General features: G+C 41.4%; 1 protein-coding gene across 1 annotated transcript in view; it reads left to right on the top strand.

Annotated features, from left to right (window-relative positions):
- The window catches only part of TAFA2 (TAFA chemokine like family member 2), a 93,145-nt gene extending 91,795 nt beyond the window's left edge, over positions 1–1,350 (top strand). Inside the window, exon 5 of the mRNA XM_075727915.1 lies at positions 1,179–1,350. Coding sequence (XP_075584030.1) covers positions 1,179–1,350 — 172 coding nt within the window. The remainder of the gene's footprint in view (positions 1–1,178) is intronic.
- Positions 1,351–17,837: the final 16,487 nt, after the last annotated feature.

Raw genomic sequence — 17,837 nt, 5'->3', positions numbered from 1 at the left:
GGCAAGAGGTGCTGGAGATAGCATCTACTCCTAACATCCCTTAACAAGAACCACAAAAAAACTTCTCAATAAGGAGAAAATATAGGAAAACTCCACCTTGGAAAAGGGATATGGTGGAGGATTATAAAACCATGAATGGTTTGGAGAAAGTGAATAAAGACTGATTACTTCATCATACAAGACACAAGGTGCAAACAGTTGGGCCTGGTGAAGATAGACTCTTTTTTCACATAATTAATAATAAAATTATTGCATTTATTATCACAAGAAGCTGTGGAGGCCAGCAGTAAAAATGGATTCAAAGACAGATCAGACAAGCTCATTGAAGGTAGTTCCCTTGGTAGCTATTAAATGTGATGACCAGATGCAATGTCCAGCTCATGAAATCTCTAAGCACTCGTTGCTGGAAGCTGTGAGGCTATCCTTGGATCACACTACTCCTACTCTTCCTATTACAATCTTTCCCAAAGCATCTATTAGCAGACTACTATTGGAAACAGGACTGACCTAATTTGGCAATTTTTATGCCCTTATATTACTGAGGCCTGAGCAAGTTGGCAGTTCTGAGTTAATCTTGACTTGCCCTAAGTATTGCTATAAAAGCTTCAAATATAATCCTCCAGTACCGAGAACAGATGTGTCCTCCAGGTCTTTTGCCAGGGGATAATGTTTACCTGTTTTGTGACAGCCTGTGTTTAAACTTGTTCATTTGCCATGTGCTGTATCTAATTGTCAAATATATTCCTTTAAAAGGCTGTGATTTAGGAGAAAAGAAGAAGGCTGCCTTTTTCCTTTGTCAGGTGGAGTCCTCTCAGGGTAGAAGATGAGAGCCCTTTGAGCAGCTGGATATGGAGGTGAGCAGAGGGAGCTGGCAGAGAGAAAGGCACACTGCAGGATGCTCTGGTGGGAGCCAGACTGGGAGCTTACTGAGAAGTGAGATAGACCAAAACACAGCCAAAGCTGTGATGGAGAGTAGTTTTTTTCCCCATGGACCAGAGGAGAAGGTATTGTAGAAAGCCATTGCAAGTTGCTGGGCTGAGAACAAAGCTATCTATGAAGTACACAGGACTAGGGGGATTTAGTTATTTTTTTCTCACTCATCAGATCAGAGTGTTTCTATTTAAAATGTTAAATTTTTCTAATTTGAGTTCAAGTAAAATGCACCTTTTGAAATTCAGATTTGACGGGGGACCTAGGTGTGCTTACTTTAGGAATAACATGTTGGAAACTCATCTCAAAGCTTTGGCTCCACTGGAGTCCTTTCACATGGTCCAGTGCAATTTGGATACTATAGAAAAAGATTTGCCGAAAGAAGCAAACCTAGACCATAGTGAATATGGCATTTATTAAATCCGCTGTTGTCTGAACTAATTTTCTTTTCAGCTGGTTTGGGCTTCCTCCATAGCACTACCCTTTTATGGTAACTGACCATTCAAACTGTGTCACAGTTAAACTATGATTGACAGGCTTTTGCTGTTGGCATAATATCATTTAGTTCAGCTTTGTAGGTAAATTCCTACATAACATGGCTGTTTGCAATCAAATTGTTTTCCTCTTTGTAGTCTTAATTTGTGGCAAGGATGGGACTAGAAGAAGGTAAATAGATCTCTTTTGTAGTTAGCAGCAACTTAAAGTAGGAAAAATCTCTCTAGAAGGATGATTTTGGAAAAGGAAGAGAAAGCTAATACATTTGTGCATGGGTTGAATGCTGCCTGCAATTACAGCACATAATTCTCATACTAGGGAGTCAGTTTAGTTTAGTAGACCTTTTCTTTGATTAGTCTGCATGTATATGAAATGTAGTGACAGTCAGTCAAGCGAAGCTCACAGTAGGGAGGAGAGAGGTATGAGAGAGAACAGCAGCTACAAACAGAACAAGCCAGCATCACTGGAGGAATGATCCTCAGGAAAAGACAGATTTCTGGACAGAAAGTCCCACATAAGATTTTAAAACAGTGGAAGCAAAAACTGCATCAGTTTGCAGAACTGACCATTGAAAGTAAAGACGGGGGGGGGGGGGGGGGGGGGGGGGGAGAGAAATAAAAAAAGCATTATCGTTGCCAGGGATAATGCTGCTGCTGTGGGAAAGGCTGATAACAGTATGTGTGTATTGGAATGAGACCGTAGAGAGAGAGGTTGCTTTGATTTGCATTTATTTTAATCTGAAACCAGGAAGTAGAACAATGAATTAATGCATTAGAGGACTAAGCATTCTGGCATATCTATCTGCTGCTCTGAAACCTTCTACTGTGTAATTCTCTAACTAGAAATAGGCTTGATTGTGGAAAACTTGATTCCATGGTATGCAAGAAACTATTTAGAGGGTGAGAGCTAACCCTGGGATACTGACCCCAAACAGCAAGGTTTTTGAACTGCTCAGGGAAAGGATTAGGACAACAATAGCCAGGAGTGGAGACCCTTGGGTCTGTTGAAAGCAACGTTGGATTTGGATCAGGGACAGACTGTGATGATGTTCTTACTGCAGCTTTTCATGAAAAGGACAAAGAGGAATGCTGAGATTACAATAATATTGCCAGGATTATGGAATACAAGCCGTCTTTTTTTAATCTGCCAGTATTGCAGCAACAGAAGAAATTGATGCAATAACAGATGAATGGCTTTTTTTCACTGGAAGTCTGTAACTTCAGGGTGACTTGACAGATCCAAAGCCTCTTGAAATACACATAAGGCAGGGGAATGCTTCTGGCCTTTATGCTGTGTTCACATGGCTCTAGATCTGAATTTTATAAGCCCTACTGAGAAGCTGAACTATGTGGGTTTGCTGAATGTCCATTAACTTGGGAATATTTGCACTGAGCTCTGCTGCATGACACAAATGCATCCAGTAGCTTTCTGGGTGGTGAAGAACTCTTTATAGAGGAAGTAATTTAAACCTTGCAGAAAATGAGCTACTAATTAGAAGATAAAGGCAGGCAAATTAATGGAAACACAAGTGGACTTATTTTTACTTAATGGCAAGTATATCTTATTCTGGAATATGATGGATTGTCCATCATGAAAAAATTCTCAGATCAAAATTCAACATCTTTCTAAAGGTACGGGCACTAGCTTGCCTGGGGTTATTGATTTGATGCAGGAAATGGTGGGTGGAATTCAGTGACATATATTATGCAGGTCAGATTACATTAGCCCATTAATGCCTGTTGGCTTTAATATCCTTGAATCTATAGAACTTTGTGCAGTGGAGTAGCTAACAATGCTGACATTTTAAATCGTCATCTTCAGATTTCAGAAATGGAAAAACGGGGCAGTTCATCCGTGTGTTTGCTGTTTTCTTAGCAAGCATGAAGGTCAGAAACTTTTCTTTTCAAATATAAAATCTTTGATTATATAGAAAGAGGTCCTTGTTCTAGAAAGGAGGAATTCTTACCCTGGTATTGTTAAGCCTGATATCATGTAAAAATCCATCCCACTTTTTGGGGAGAAGACTTTTATAAGAGTATCATGGTTTGTCAGCTGTACAAAAGTCATTATCTATTAAGTCAACAAACCCTGTTGTGCCTTTGGTCTATTAAGGTTTTGTAGCAGGCTAACTCCATTTTGGAAAGCAGTTGTGTGGAACACAGTTGAATGCAGCCGTGAATTGGCAGAGGGTGTGTGTAAATATGGGGCTCCACCCAAAATGCATGTGGCCCTGGGTAGTGGTAACTCCCTGACCTTTGATGAATCGTGGGAAGGATGTGGAGACATGAATTGGAGATAAAATCATTCCAGTCAACCTAGTTGTGAATGTATGTTACAAGGGTTTGGTAGTTAAAAGCAGGCAGTAGCAGGCTGTCTAACATGTCAGACTGTAGTGTGTTGATGACAATAGAAGCCAGTGTGTCAGGCTAGCAGGGTGGGCTGTGCAGGGCTGTACTTCTCAAATATGGCAATTAAGCAGTATAAGGCAGTACAGGCTGCCACTGCTGTTTGGGTAGCTATGGTGTGGCATAACATTATTCCCTACAGCAAATGCGAAGCAGGGAAGTTCTCATGGGTCCTCCAACTTCCTTTGCTCTTGAATGAAGAGTATCCACCAAACACATCCATCTTTTGACAAGAAATAAAATCTGTGCTCCCTGTTTCTTCATCATATTAAAAATTATTACATTAATTCAAGTGTAATTTAATCCTTTAAGCCATGGTGCAAATCAATACAGGCTGGGGGATGAAGGGACTGAGAGCAGCCCTGTGGAGAAGGACTTGGGGGTACTGGTGGATAAAAAGCTGGACATGAGCCAGCAATGTGTGCTTGCAGCCTGGAAAGCCAACTATATCCTGGGCTGCATCAAAAGCAGCGTGGCCAGCAGGTTGGGGGAGGTGATTCTGCCCCTCTACTCTGCTCTGGTGAGACCTCACCTGGAGCACCACGTCCAGCTCTGGGGCCCTTGGCACAAGAAGTACATGGACCTGCTGGAGCGGGTCAGAGGAGGGCCACCAAAATGATCCGAGGGCTGGAGCACCTCTCCTATGAGGCCAGGCTGAGGGAGTTGGGGTTGTTCAGCCTGGAGAAGAGAAGGCTGCAGGGAGACCTTATTGCAGCCTCTCAGTACTTAAAGGGGGCCTATAGGAAGGATGAGACCAATCTTTTTAGCAAGGCCTGTTGTGACAGGACAAGGAGTAATCAATTTAAACTAAAGAAGAATAGATTTAGAGTAGATATAAGGAAGAAATTTTTTACAATGAGTGTGGTGAAGCACTGGAACAGGTTGCCCAGAGAGGTAGTGGAGGCCCCATCCCTGGCAACATTCAAGGTGAGGTTGGATGGGGCTCTGAGCAACCTGATCTGGTTAAATCTGTCCCTGGTCATGGCAGGGGTGTTGGGCTAGATGATCTCTAAAGGTCCCTTCCAACCCAAACCATTCTATGATTCTATGATTCTATTTTATGAATTGTTAGTGTCAGAAATAGTCATACTTATTTCACTTGATTTTCAGCACAGTTGAACCAGCTGTAAAGCTATTTTGATAACACATTGGTGATGTTGCTATAGCTAGTAGATATGGGTGGCAGGTGGATACCAGAACATTGTGTCTATGTGCATCTGTAGATATATACATCTAATGGTTCATTAGTTTTGTAGAGGTAAACTGTTCAATGCCCCTAGAACACAGATGTATGCGTGACTAAGTTATGCTAATAAAAATTCTTCAAGGTGTGTTATCAGCAAGCCACAGCCTGAAGGCCATTGAAGAGAAATGGGATTGTAACATAGGCCTACAGAAGTACAAGAGCAGGACGATAACAAGAGCTTTAGAAGTGCAAGCATAGACTGATAACAGAGGTCCCTGGGCTATAAAAACACAAATCACAGTCAATTACAGGTCACTAAAGGAATGTAACCTTGTGAGCTGGGTAAAACTGGTTGTAAGGATAAAAAAGAGAGCAAAAAAGTCTCTACAGACTATACAAATTAAACTCAGATATAACATGGAATTAGAATAAATAGTCTGTGTTAGCAAACATAAAAATAACTCCAAGCAAACCCAAGAGTCACAAAAAGAACAGCACCCTTCCCTTTCCCCCTCCAAGTGTCCCATCAGTTTCATACCCCTGGTGAAGATCTTGGGGTGCTGACAGCTCATTGGAAACTCTTTCACCTTCTTGAGACAGACTAGTACTATCAACCCTATCATCATGAGGGACTTAGGAAAGGTTGAGCATAACACCAAAAGAAGGGGGAGATATCAGAATGTTTGCTCACATAATTTTGACTGTAAAAAAAATTTGAGCTGTGTTAGTATTATTGTAAGTGGACGGATCTTTGATTGGGTTGCCAGTACTTTGATTAGGCTGACTAACAATAAAATCTTGGTTCTGCATATAAGGTAAGTTTCTTTAGCTTACTGAATTACATGGGGTGTTTAGTCTTGCACTCACTTGTGAGACATGTTTGTAATTTATACGCAATAAGTATCATGGAGTGTTCGAGTTAGACACTAACATTCTCAAGTATTCATTCTGAATGAGAAAGACTTCTAAATAGGGGGAAGAAAGAGAATGAATGCAGAGAAAGTGTAGAATGAAAAAAAAAGGGAAACATGACAATTGATTCTCCATTTGACACTCCCCCTTTGCTTTAAATTGGGGAACCAAAAGACTTTTCAAACTTACAGAGAATTTACATTACCCTTACCTCTTAGAGTACTATGTGATATTTGCTTAACATTCAGTGATTTGTGCCTAACACCTTCTCAAAGTGTGCTCTCTTGTGCCTCTTGGTACAGATATGAAAACTACTGTGCTTCCTTCAGACACCTTGTCTACATTTCAATGTAGTCGACCATGATTGAAAGTGATTTAATTAGCATGACTTAATGTGTAAGCTGAGCCTTGGCAGCTGAAGGTGAGCCTGTTGTTACACACACCTGTTGTGCCCGTAAAGTAAAACCTGCTAAGTTTAGCCATCTTTTTGGTGGATATGATTAGAAGCAGAGGAGAAAGGAAGTATTGAAATGTGTTTCAAAAAACAGTTTCACTTTGGCATTTCCATGCATGTATTTTCTTTGAATATTTCCTTATTTCACGTACAGTGTGAACGTTTAATAGTTACAGCAGTATAATGAACTCCTGCTAACTTTGCATCTTAAACTGCAATGAAAAGTCTAAGGGACACAACCATGCAATATATTTGGTATAAATGTCTCAGCTTTATCATGAAGGTTTTCAGCAGAATGTGATGTTGCTAGTTTCTAAACAGGAAACATTTTAATTTAACTTGAAATATAGAATCATAGAATCATTTAGGTTGAAAAAGACTGTTAAGATCATCAGGTACAACCATTAACCTAGCACTGCCAAGTCCATCACTAAACCATGTCCCTAAGTGCCACATCTACACATCTTTTAAACACCTCCAGGGATGGGGACACAACTACTTCCCTGGGCAGCCTGTTCCAATGCTTGACTACCCTTACCGTGAAGAATTTTTTCCTAATACCCAACCTAAACCTCCCCTGGCACAACTTGAGCCCATTTCCTCTTGGCCTAGCACTTGTTACTTGGGAGAAGAGACTGACAACCTCCTTTCAGGTAGTTGTAGAGAGTGATAAGGTCTCCCCTCAGCCTCCTTTTCTCTAGGCTAAGCAATCCCAGTTCCCTCAGCCGCTCCTCATAAGACTTGTTCTGTAGAACCTTCACCAGCTTTGTTGCTCTTCTTTGGACATGCTCTAGCACCCCAACGTCATTCTTGTATTGAGGGGCCCAAAACTGGACACAGTATTCGAGGGGTGGCCTCACCAGTGCTGAGTACAGGGGGACAATCACATCTCTAGTGCTGCTGGCCACGCTATTTCTGATACAAGCCAGCATGCTATTGGCCTTCTTAGCCACTTGGGCACATTGCTGGTTCATATTCAGCCAGCTGTTGACCAACACCTCCAGGTCCTTTTCAGCCAGGCATCTTTCCAGCCACTCTTCCCCAAGCCTATAGTGTTACACGGGGTTGTTGTGGCCAGAGAGCAGGATCCAGCACTTGGCCTTGTTGACCCTCATACAGTTGTAGTTGTCCCATCAATCCAGCCTGTCCAGATCTCTCTGTAGAGGGATCCCTCTAAAGATACTAAACAGAACTGGCCCCAATACTGAGCCCTGGGGACCACCACTTGTGACGGGCCACCAACTGGATTTAACTCCATTCACCACAACTATTTGGTCCCAGCCATCCAGCCGGTTTTTCATTCAGCAAAGAGTATGCCCATCCAAGCCATAAGCAGACAGATTCTCCAGGAGAATGCTGTGGAAAATGGTGTCAAAGGCTTTAACAAAGTCTGGGTAGACAACATCCACAACCTTTCCCTCATCCACTAAGCAGGTCACCTTGTCATAGAAGGAGATCAGGTTAGTCAAGCAGGATCTGCCTTTCACAAACTCATCCTGACTGGGCTTGATCACCTGGTTGTCCTGTATGTGCCATGTGATGGCACTCAAGATGACCTGCTCCATAGACTTCTCTGGTACCGAGGTCAGACTGACAGGCCTGTAATTCCCCAGATCCTCCTTCTGGACCTTCTTGTAGATGGGTGTCCCATTTGCTAACCTCCAGTCAACTGGGACCTCCCCGGTTAGCCAGAACTGCTGATAAAGGATTGAAAGTGCCTTGGTGTGCACTTCCGCCAGCTCCCTCAGTACCCTTGGGTGGATGCCACCCAGACCCATAGACTTCTGTGTGTCTAAGTGGTGTAGCAGGTCCCTAACCATTTCTCCTTGGATTATGGGAGCTTCATTCTGCTCCCTGTCCCTGTCTTCCGGCCCAGGGAGCTGGGTACCCAGAGAACAACTGGTCTTACGACTAAAGACTGAGGCAAAGAAGGCATTAAGTACCTCAGCCTTTTCCTCATCCTTTGTCACTATGGTTCCCCTCACATCCAATAAAGGATGGAGATTTTCCTTAGACCTCCTTTTTTTGCTAATGTATTTATAGAAAGATTTTTATTGTCTTTTCTGGCAGTAGCCAGATTAAGTTCTAGTTGGGCTTTGGTCTTTCTAATTTTCTCCCTGCATAGCCTCACAACATCCTTGTAGTCCTCCTGAGTTGCCTGCCCCTTCTTCCAAAGGTGACAAACTCTGTTTTTTTTCCTGACTTCCAGCCAAAGCTCGCTGTTCAGCCAGGCTGGTCGTCTCCCCTGCCGGTTCGTCTTTCGTCACATGGGGACAGCCTGCTCCTGTGCCTTTAAGACTTCCTTCTTGAAGCATATCCAGGCTTCCTGGACTCCTTTGCCTTTCAGAACTGCCTCCCAAGGGACTTTGTCAATCAGTCACCTAAACAGGCCAAAGTCTGCCCTCCAGAATTCCAAGGCAGGTGTTCTGCTGACTCCCCTCCTTACTTCTCCAAGAATTGAATACTCTATCATTTTGTGATCATTGTGCCCAAGATGGCCTTCAAACCTGACATCACCCACAAGTCCTTCTCTGTTCACAAACAACAGGTCCAGTGGGGTGCCTTCCTTAGTTGGCTGACTCACCAGCTGTGTCAGGAAGTTATCTTCCACACACTCCAGGAACCTCTTAGACTGTTTCCTCTCTGCTGTATTGTATTTCCAGTAGATATCAGGTAGGTGAAGTCCCCCATGAGAACAAGGGCTAGTGATCTTGAGACTTCTGTCAGCTGCTTATAGAATATTTCATCTGCCTCTTCATGCTGGTTGGGTGGTCTATAACAGATTCCCACCATGATATCTGCCTTGTTGGCCTTCCCCCTGCTTCTTACTCATAAACACTCAACCATATCATCACCATCATTAAGCTCTAGACAATCAAAATACTTCCTAACATACAGGGCTGCCCCACTGCCTCTCCTTCCTTGCCTTCTAAAGAGTTTATAGCCATCCATTGCAGCACTCCAGTTGTGCGAGTCATCCCACCATGTTTCTGTGATGGCAACTATATCATAGTTTTCCTGCTGCACAATGGCTTCCAGCTCCTCCTGTTTGTTTCCCATGCTGTGTGCATTGGTGTAGGTGCGCTTCAGTTGGGCTATTGATCCTGCCACCCTTTTGAGGGTAGAAGCCCTAATTCCTATGTGACCATTCTCAGGCACTTCCATGGTTTCTAACACAACCATAACCCCTGCATCTTTGCTGCCACATGGATCTCCATACCCTACATCCATTAAGATGGCAGACTGAAGGACCTTGCTAGCACACGGTCCCTCAAACATTGGTGTGTTGCCCCCAGCCTTATCTCTAGTGAGCCTAGTTTTATCTCTTTCCCCCTTCAAATCTAGTTTAAAGCTCTTTCAATAAGCCCTGCTAACTCCAGTGCAAAGATCCTTTTCCTGCTTTGAGACAGGTATACCCTGTCTGTTGCCAGCAAGCCTGGTGTTGTGTAAACTGACCCATGATCAAAACCCCCCAAATTCTGCCAGTGACATCAGGCTTGGAGCCAGGTGTTGATCTGCTGGCTCTTTCTGTTTCTTCCCTCATAAATATCTATGCAATGATTGCACAATACTGGTAATTCTCTGGGAACTCATAATAAAATGCATATTTTATAGCTTTGGCGTACCTAAGCAGCATCTTCTTACCAGAAATTCTTGCTTATTATAATAGATATGCAATCGTTTTATTATTCAATGTACCATTTCTGAGATATGAGAAGTGGAAACAATGTAAAAAAAAGTACATTCCATGATTTTAAACTTGCAAGATTTTATGAAAAATGGAAAGAAAAGGAAATTTCTAGAATTGTGTCCATAGACTAGCTTATGGATAATCTGAAAAAAATGTATTTTTCTGCTGACAGTCCAGTCTTGGATCAGCAGGATGAGTAACAAAATGAGCTTGTGACCTTTTTGGTGAGGCACTCTGTAGCATGGGTCTCTGCACTTAGATGAGAAGTAGTAGTGAGAAAAAGTGACGGAGGAGGTGAAGTTTCATATTTAGGGAAGACCAATGCAACTTTTTAGGGTAATAATTTCCAAGATACATATAAGGGGCTAAAGAGGCAGGTAAGCTACTTAAATGATTTTTCAGAGCACATAAGCTGAAGTCCACTGACCTCAATGGGAGTTACTACATATTTGCAAATCTAGTGACTTTGCTAGACGTTCAGTTTCTTCCACTTCTTTCCCTGAGGGTTTTCTGCCTGGCTGCCTTTCCTTGGTTTGTCATTGAAGGATATGGGGAAATTGCTCAGTGTGGGTGGATTTAGATATGAGGTAAAAAGCAACCAACACCTTTTTCTTGGCAAAGGTAAGATGGTTCCCAACAATTTGTTTTCTAAACTTCAAAAAGGGTTTCCAACAAAACACAACCTGAAAGATCTCATTTCTTTTGAAAATTTACAACCCAGCCTCCTCTTTTGCCTGAATTGATGTTAATATAATTTCTCTACCCATTTAACTTACTTCAGGCATTTTCACTTAATCAGTCTATGGATATTTCATGCTCTAAGTCTTTCCTGTTAAATTATATATATCAGAGCGTGGTGCTAATAACGCCAAGTTCACAGGTTCAATCCCTGCTTACTGCAGGGGGGTTGGGCTCGATGATCTCTCAAGGTCCCTTCCAACCCAAAGCATTCTATGATTCTATGATTCTATGATTCTATGATTCTATTCTCTCCACACCCTCACACATTGCTTTCATGCTTTTGGTCCTCTCAGTTTTCCAGTGTCTATTGGGCTATGATTCTTAGAACTGAATACATTAGTCTAAATTCTACTACCTTTGTAGAAACAAATAATTTTTTCTTTGCTGTAAGTCAAGATACTTCCGTATGTGCTGCTCAAAGTCATATTGTCCCTTCTGTGCAACATGCTATTGTATAATTCACATTTTACTATCCTGAAATAATATTGGTGTTTTTGTTTCTTTTCTCATGCTTTGAAAAACAACTTCATCTTGTTTCTTCATCTTCTACCTATTCAGCTGAACCTAACGAATTTCTATACTGTATTTCTTTGCCTTTGTTTTACAAAGGTCATTTACTACATTTCCCAATTTATTATCATCTGCTAATTTAATTATTGCACTGTTTAACCTATTCCTGATTGTTAATGAAGATTAATCTCTTACAACTTTTCCATCTTTAACACTGATGATCAATGTATATTAAAAAAGTGCAAATCCAACACTTACAGACCTTGCAAATCACCCCCAAGCTCATTCAATTGATATTTATTATTCTACTATTACTCTTCTGCTTAGGTTTTCTTCATCTGGTTTTCCTGTGATGACCTGTTTATTTCCAAGCCAGACTGATTGAACATCAACAGATAGCCCAAAAATGCTAGCAAAACTTTTGTAAAATTCAGAATTGCCTCCACATGCTTGTATCCCATAACATATTAATTTAATCCAGCATAATAAGCTTTTAACAAAGCCAGGGTATTTTTTCCTTATTGTTCAGTTAATGTCTAGGATACCAGCATTTTTTTAGGTTACCTACATCATTTTCTAGACCTGAAGTGAAGTTTTCTAGACAATAACTGTGAGGCTCATGTATTCATTTTTGAATGCTGGTTAGGTATTAGTTGTGTCTTGGATTACTCAGCACCTGCACATTTCTACACGCATCCTCCAACACCTGCTGGTAGGACAGGGAATTAATGTACTAACCGTGTGTCTCGTGGATTTGCTAATTTGGCTGCCTCCCCATTTTCTTGTATTCCTGGTCCTGCCCTTATTTGTAGATATGTTTATTTTGCAGTTGTCAGTTTTGTCTTACTAAGTGAATCAAGAAGGATTCTTAGATGGTAGTTCAGCCTTTCTGTTGTGAAGTGTAGTCTTTGATTCCCTCACTCTGACAGTGCTCTCTAGAGTGTTTTGGTGATGTCAGTTCATGGCACTGTGACTTCTCTTGTAGTAATAAACCACAGATCTGAGATGTTTCCTTCACAGGTTTATCATCTCCCTTGTGAAGCTTTCCCCTTGCAGACCTCTTTCTCAAGGAAATTACAATGCATGAATGATATATGCCAGGTAAGTTGAAAAACAGATAGCCTAAATTCTCTGTTGGGCCAGGATATGAGAAATGAGAAGACCCTGTTCCTAAGCAGCCTGCTGCACACAGTGAACCCAGAGGAAGAAGGACAGATGCAAGTAGTTTTTTGTCCCAGTTGTAAGAAACACAGATAATAGAAGCTACTGAAAAATGCTTTGAAGCAGTGTTTTTCTGAATTCACCCAGCCCATGCTGAGATTTGTGATGATGTCCATTTTCAGCAGATACTTAGCAGCCAAGGTTCCTGAGCTGGATGCCTTTTGTTGTTGTTGTTGCAGAGGGATGCAGGTCATTACATATGCTGTCTAGGCTGGCTTGTCTACTGTAGGCATTTTTATAGTCTTTGGACAGAAGAAAAAGCAACTCTTTCACAGTCCTATTCAAAACAGGACCCTATCTTAGGTGTTCTCTTTGGAAAAGCCTAATTTGTTTTATAATGGTGTCCTGGTTTCAGCTGGGATAGAGTTAATTTTCTTCCTAGTAGCAGGCATAGTGCTGTGTTTTGGATTTAGGATGAGAAGAATGTTGATAACACACTGATGGTTTAGTTGTTGCTGAGTACTGCTTATGCTAGTCAAGGACTTTTCAGCTTCCCATGCTCTGCCAGGTGCACAAGAAACTGGGATGGGGCACAGCCAGAATAGTTGATCCAAACTGACCCAAGGGCTATTCCATACCATATGATGTCATGCTCAGTATAGAAACTGGTGGGGGTTGGCTGGGGAGCGGCAATCGCTGCTTGGGAGCTGTCTGGGTATCGGTCGGCGGGTGGTGAGCAATTGCATTGTGCATCACTTGCTTTGCATATTGTTATTATTATTATCATTATTATATTGTTATTATCATTACTATTTTACTTTATTTTTTATGATTAAACTGTTCTCATCTCAACCCAGGAGTGTTTCTCACTCTTACTCCTCCGATTCTCTCCCCCATCCCATCGGGGTAGGGGGAGTGAGTGAGCGGCTGCGTGGTGCTGAGTTGCTGGCTGGGGCTAAACCACGACAAATGGACACAGAGCCTAGCAGCTACAGTAGGTGGTGTGGATATCCCACTACATCTCTAGCAAACCTCATATTTTACAATATTCTTAGACTCAGCAATGAATTAATGGGATTGAAAAACAGGATATAAGATTAGCTCTCAGATGCAGTGTTATAAGTATCTTCAGCTTATGAAGAAGTGTAAGCGTTCACCAGCTGTGGGAAGGTCTTGAGTTAAAAATAATCCAGAGAACAGAAAATGTTAGTTACATCTACAAATGGAATCACATCAGAAACAAAGGGATTAAGTTCTTACAGAGAAAAATCCAGTAACTTTAAAGATAAGCCCAGGAAGACTGGTTTAATCAAATGTCATGTTGATGTGGGCAATAAAAACTGTTGTCAAAATGCCCTACAGTACTTCATCTATGAGGAAAAAAGGTTATGGAAGATCAATGAAATCAAATGTTAAAAGGGGGCATTGTTTCTGGTGCTGGTTGTTCATGGGCATCTCCACTAATACTAGTACATTTCCTCTGGTGAGCAGTTTTATATGTACTATGGGAAATTAAATGGTGCCATTCAAAGAGATCAATATCTGCTGTTTGAGGTTGATGACTCATTAGGTTTTGAAGTGAAGCTAGGTCCATTAGCACCTAAGACATACGTAAGGGTAACCATCCTGCAGGTGTTTCTGAACATAAATTGAAAATCACCATTCTGTAGTAGGAGGATTCTGTATCATTTTAAAGTCATGTCCTTTAATTCACCTGCAATGTTGCAGAGATTAGGGAGTCATGTTATGACAACTTTAATTTTCAAAATGTATGTTTCTATTTAGATGACTTAACAGGAGTATTGTCTGTTTTCCAAAAGCAGCCACAACAGCAGCTTTTGCAAGATTTAGAGGCATTTAATAGAATATGAAAAGCAGGGATTACCCATATATTAGGGAAATGTCAATTACACTTCTGTTTAGAATAGTAGGTAAGGATTAATAGCAGATTTTCAGAAATGCTGAAGTGGGACTGAAAACACAATCTGATAGTCAATTAAAAGAAATTAGGTCATTTTGAGGAGCCATCAAGTACCACTGAAACTACATACCTCACTGTTCCGTTAAAGCTTCTCCTTCACTCAGCTCATAAGATGTGCCTTTTGAACAGACTCAGATATGCTAATAAGCATTTTGGCTTAAAAGTGTTTGTCAGCAGTTTTAAAATATTCACAATTCCAACTCATTGAAATTGCTTTCCTAAGGTTTAGCAGCATGCTTGGGAGCATCTGCCACAAAGCTTTTCCATAAAGGATCACACAGTGTGGTAGCTTAATTCCTATTTCAGGTGACAAAGCAATACAATAAATAGTATGAGGTGAGGTGATTTCACATTAATTTCTGCTGTTGAACACTTCTTCCCATAGAAGCAGTTACTCTGGTTCAGCAACAGAAAATGTCCTCAAAGTAATGGTCCAGCTCCTCAGCTGCTGTAAACTTGCAGAGATTCACTGACTGCAAATTCATTTGAGGACCAGTGTAGTTCATAGAATCCTAAAGGTGTGATACAGTAAGAGAGCCCAGACAGTTAAACATATTCAGTACTGTATTTCTAAATAGGGTTTGCCCCATAGTATTGTCTAACACAATACCTAACCCTACATTTATTACTTTCAATAGGGAACTAGAGCAATACCTCAATTTTTGAAAAGTTTTGGAATTATCTGAAGATGAAAACTATAATTTACCCCTCTCTGCACACAGGTTCAAATGAAAACCTGGGATGTAATTCTCTTGTCATATCTTATCAAATTGCAAGGAAAGAATATAAATCCTCTAAGTATATCAAAGATATTTATCCAAAAAATAGGGAGAAAAATATTTTTCCTACTGTTCCTTGCACTCCAGCAGGACTGTTTAGAGTGACTTTTAGCCACTTCGCATTTGTTTATGGATGGAATGACTATGTTAAGAGCTGTAAAGTAATTTAATTTATATTTCTAGAACACTCCCAATAGATCATAGATACTATAAAGTAAATTGGATGAATGGCAGGTGAATGTGGGGACAGAAGTAATGTGTGCTTTAATAATCAAACTTAGTGGAGAAAATAAAGACTACATGTCCTCCATTGCGCTCAAACCTTGGAAAAGGGGTGCCCGTTTAATTGCTAATGATGCCCTGGTGTAAGGTAGTCTAAAAATATAGTGTAGCTGGTGAACCGTGAAATAAATGAGAGAGTGAAGAGCAAATCACTGTTATTCCAGTGTGAGAATCCCCTCTCCAGATGGGGGAGGTGGTACAGGCATTTGTTTCCTTTGTCTCTAATCCCCACAGATAGTAAAATGGGTCTAGCTGGGATGGAGTCAGTTTTCTTCATAGCAGCCTGCATGATGCTGTTTTGGATTTGTGATTAAAACAGTCTATAACACCCCTGTGTTTTGGCTATTGCTGAACAGTACTTGCAAAGCCTTGAGGCTTTTTCTTTTTTTTTTCTCTGCCCCTTTGCCCCCCAGGGTAGCTGGGGATGGGCAACAAGCTGGTAGGGGACACAGCTGGCACAGCTGACCCAAACTGGTAAAAAGGATATTCCCTACCATAAGATGTCATGCTCAGCAATGAAACAGGTAGCAGGAGAAGAAAGTGCCAGTTTTGTCTTCTAAGGTAGTTGTTGCTCTGAGACTAGCTGGGCATTAGTCTGCTTATGGGTTGTGGAGTGTGATTGCCTTTGCATAACTTGGGTTTTTTTTTTTTTTTTCTCTTTTCTTCGCTTATTAAACTGTCTTTATCTCGACTCATGAGTTTTATTGCTCTTGCTTTTCCAATTCTCTCCCTGTCCCTGAATGTGAAGGGGCAGGGAGTGAGTGAGCAGCTGTGTGGGTGCTTAGCTGCTGGCTGGGGTCAATCCACCATAGAGAGCAAGCTGGAGTAATATTGAAAAGATCACTTCTTGACCCAGTTCCTAGTAAGGCTGCTAGTAAAATGGGAAATGGCTAAAGAAATGTGCTATGGTCCCTCCTGCCCAACCAGTAGGACTCAAATTATTCCACCTTCTCATGCTTTTTGCCTTAAACATCTTTTCAGCACAGCACAGGTCTGGTTCTGAAAAATGTAATCGATTCCTTTCAGTTGTCTGAGCTCTGTTAAAATCAATCTGTGTGAGAATACTGATCTAGAATTCAGATATTTTCATGCAGTTCTTTTGCCCTTGGTGAGAGCAGACAAAACCAGGAGGGTGAATGGTCTCTACTGGGCTCAGCCCTGGAAAATTGGGCTTTCACTCTCATGGTGTCACTAGTCTGTATTGACCAAGTGTAACTCCTTTTCAGCCTGGATATCAAACATGGTGGCAGGTGCAGGACTGAAGAGCATGTTACTTTGCATGGTCTGAGAAACTATTATCTTGATGTGTAGGCTGGAGCCTCTGCATTGTGTTTTTTGGGGGGAAGAACAGACAAAGATTGGGGGTGGTAACACAAAGAGAATTGAGAAGAGCTGATAAGGGTCATTGGATAAGAGCAATGATATAGGGATCTCTAGCTTCAGATGCCATAAGTTCAAAGACATGAAAGAACTAAAAGATTTAAGTGGTTTGTTTCTTAGAGTATGCAGGCAATATCTTTATGAATTCAGTTATTTCTCCAGAGAAGGCACAGGTCACCTTTGGTGTGCCATCAATGGCCAAAACAGGAGGACCTAATAAGTAAGAAAGAAAAAAAAGGTCTCAGATTTCTTTTATAGTAGAACCTTCTGTGTTTCAGAAGTAATCTAATCTCCACCAGAGCAGCAGTAGCTAAGCTTTGTATCTAGTTAGCAATAGGGTTATTTAACCCCAAGAGTCTCCTTTGGCTTCTTTAAAAAGCCCTTTTTATTCCAGCCATGCTACTCTTCTCTGCTACAGTAACCCTTGGGGAAGCTGTGCAGTGTAAGACTGTATTCAGTCTACATTACCAGCAAATCATTTTCACACTTGGTCAGGTCTCTTTGGATTGATTGTCTGCATTTACACTCCTGTTTAAAGCATCCTCAATTTGGCCTCGAGGCAAAACAGCATATCATATGCTGACAGCATCAGTCTTGAGATCTGTGATGGGCTTTTTCTGCTTGTCTTCTGAAATGAAATCCTAGGTGTGTCCAGTGTGCTGCAATCACATCTGCTATGGGGAGGGCCCCAGCAGCTGCTGTTCGGGCTGCAGAGGACAACACTGGCCCATCTGCCTGCATCTGCCACAAGGTGTGATGGGGCATTCAGGCTGCAGGATCTAAACTGAGTGAAACCTGCTTGCCCTAGGGCTGGATCAATCACGGGAGCAGCCTGAGAATGAACGTTAATGAGTAATATGGTTGTAGCCACCTTGCAGGTTTCTCTGTACTTCAAAGTTTTTCTGGCATAGTCTTCAGCTGACATATAAC

Source organism: Pelecanus crispus, chromosome 1 (genome assembly GCF_030463565.1).
Source record: "Pelecanus crispus isolate bPelCri1 chromosome 1, bPelCri1.pri, whole genome shotgun sequence".
In the NCBI taxonomy this organism is placed as follows: Eukaryota; Metazoa; Chordata; class Aves; order Pelecaniformes; family Pelecanidae; genus Pelecanus; species Pelecanus crispus.
This window is presented reverse-complemented; position numbering and strand designations above follow the sequence as displayed.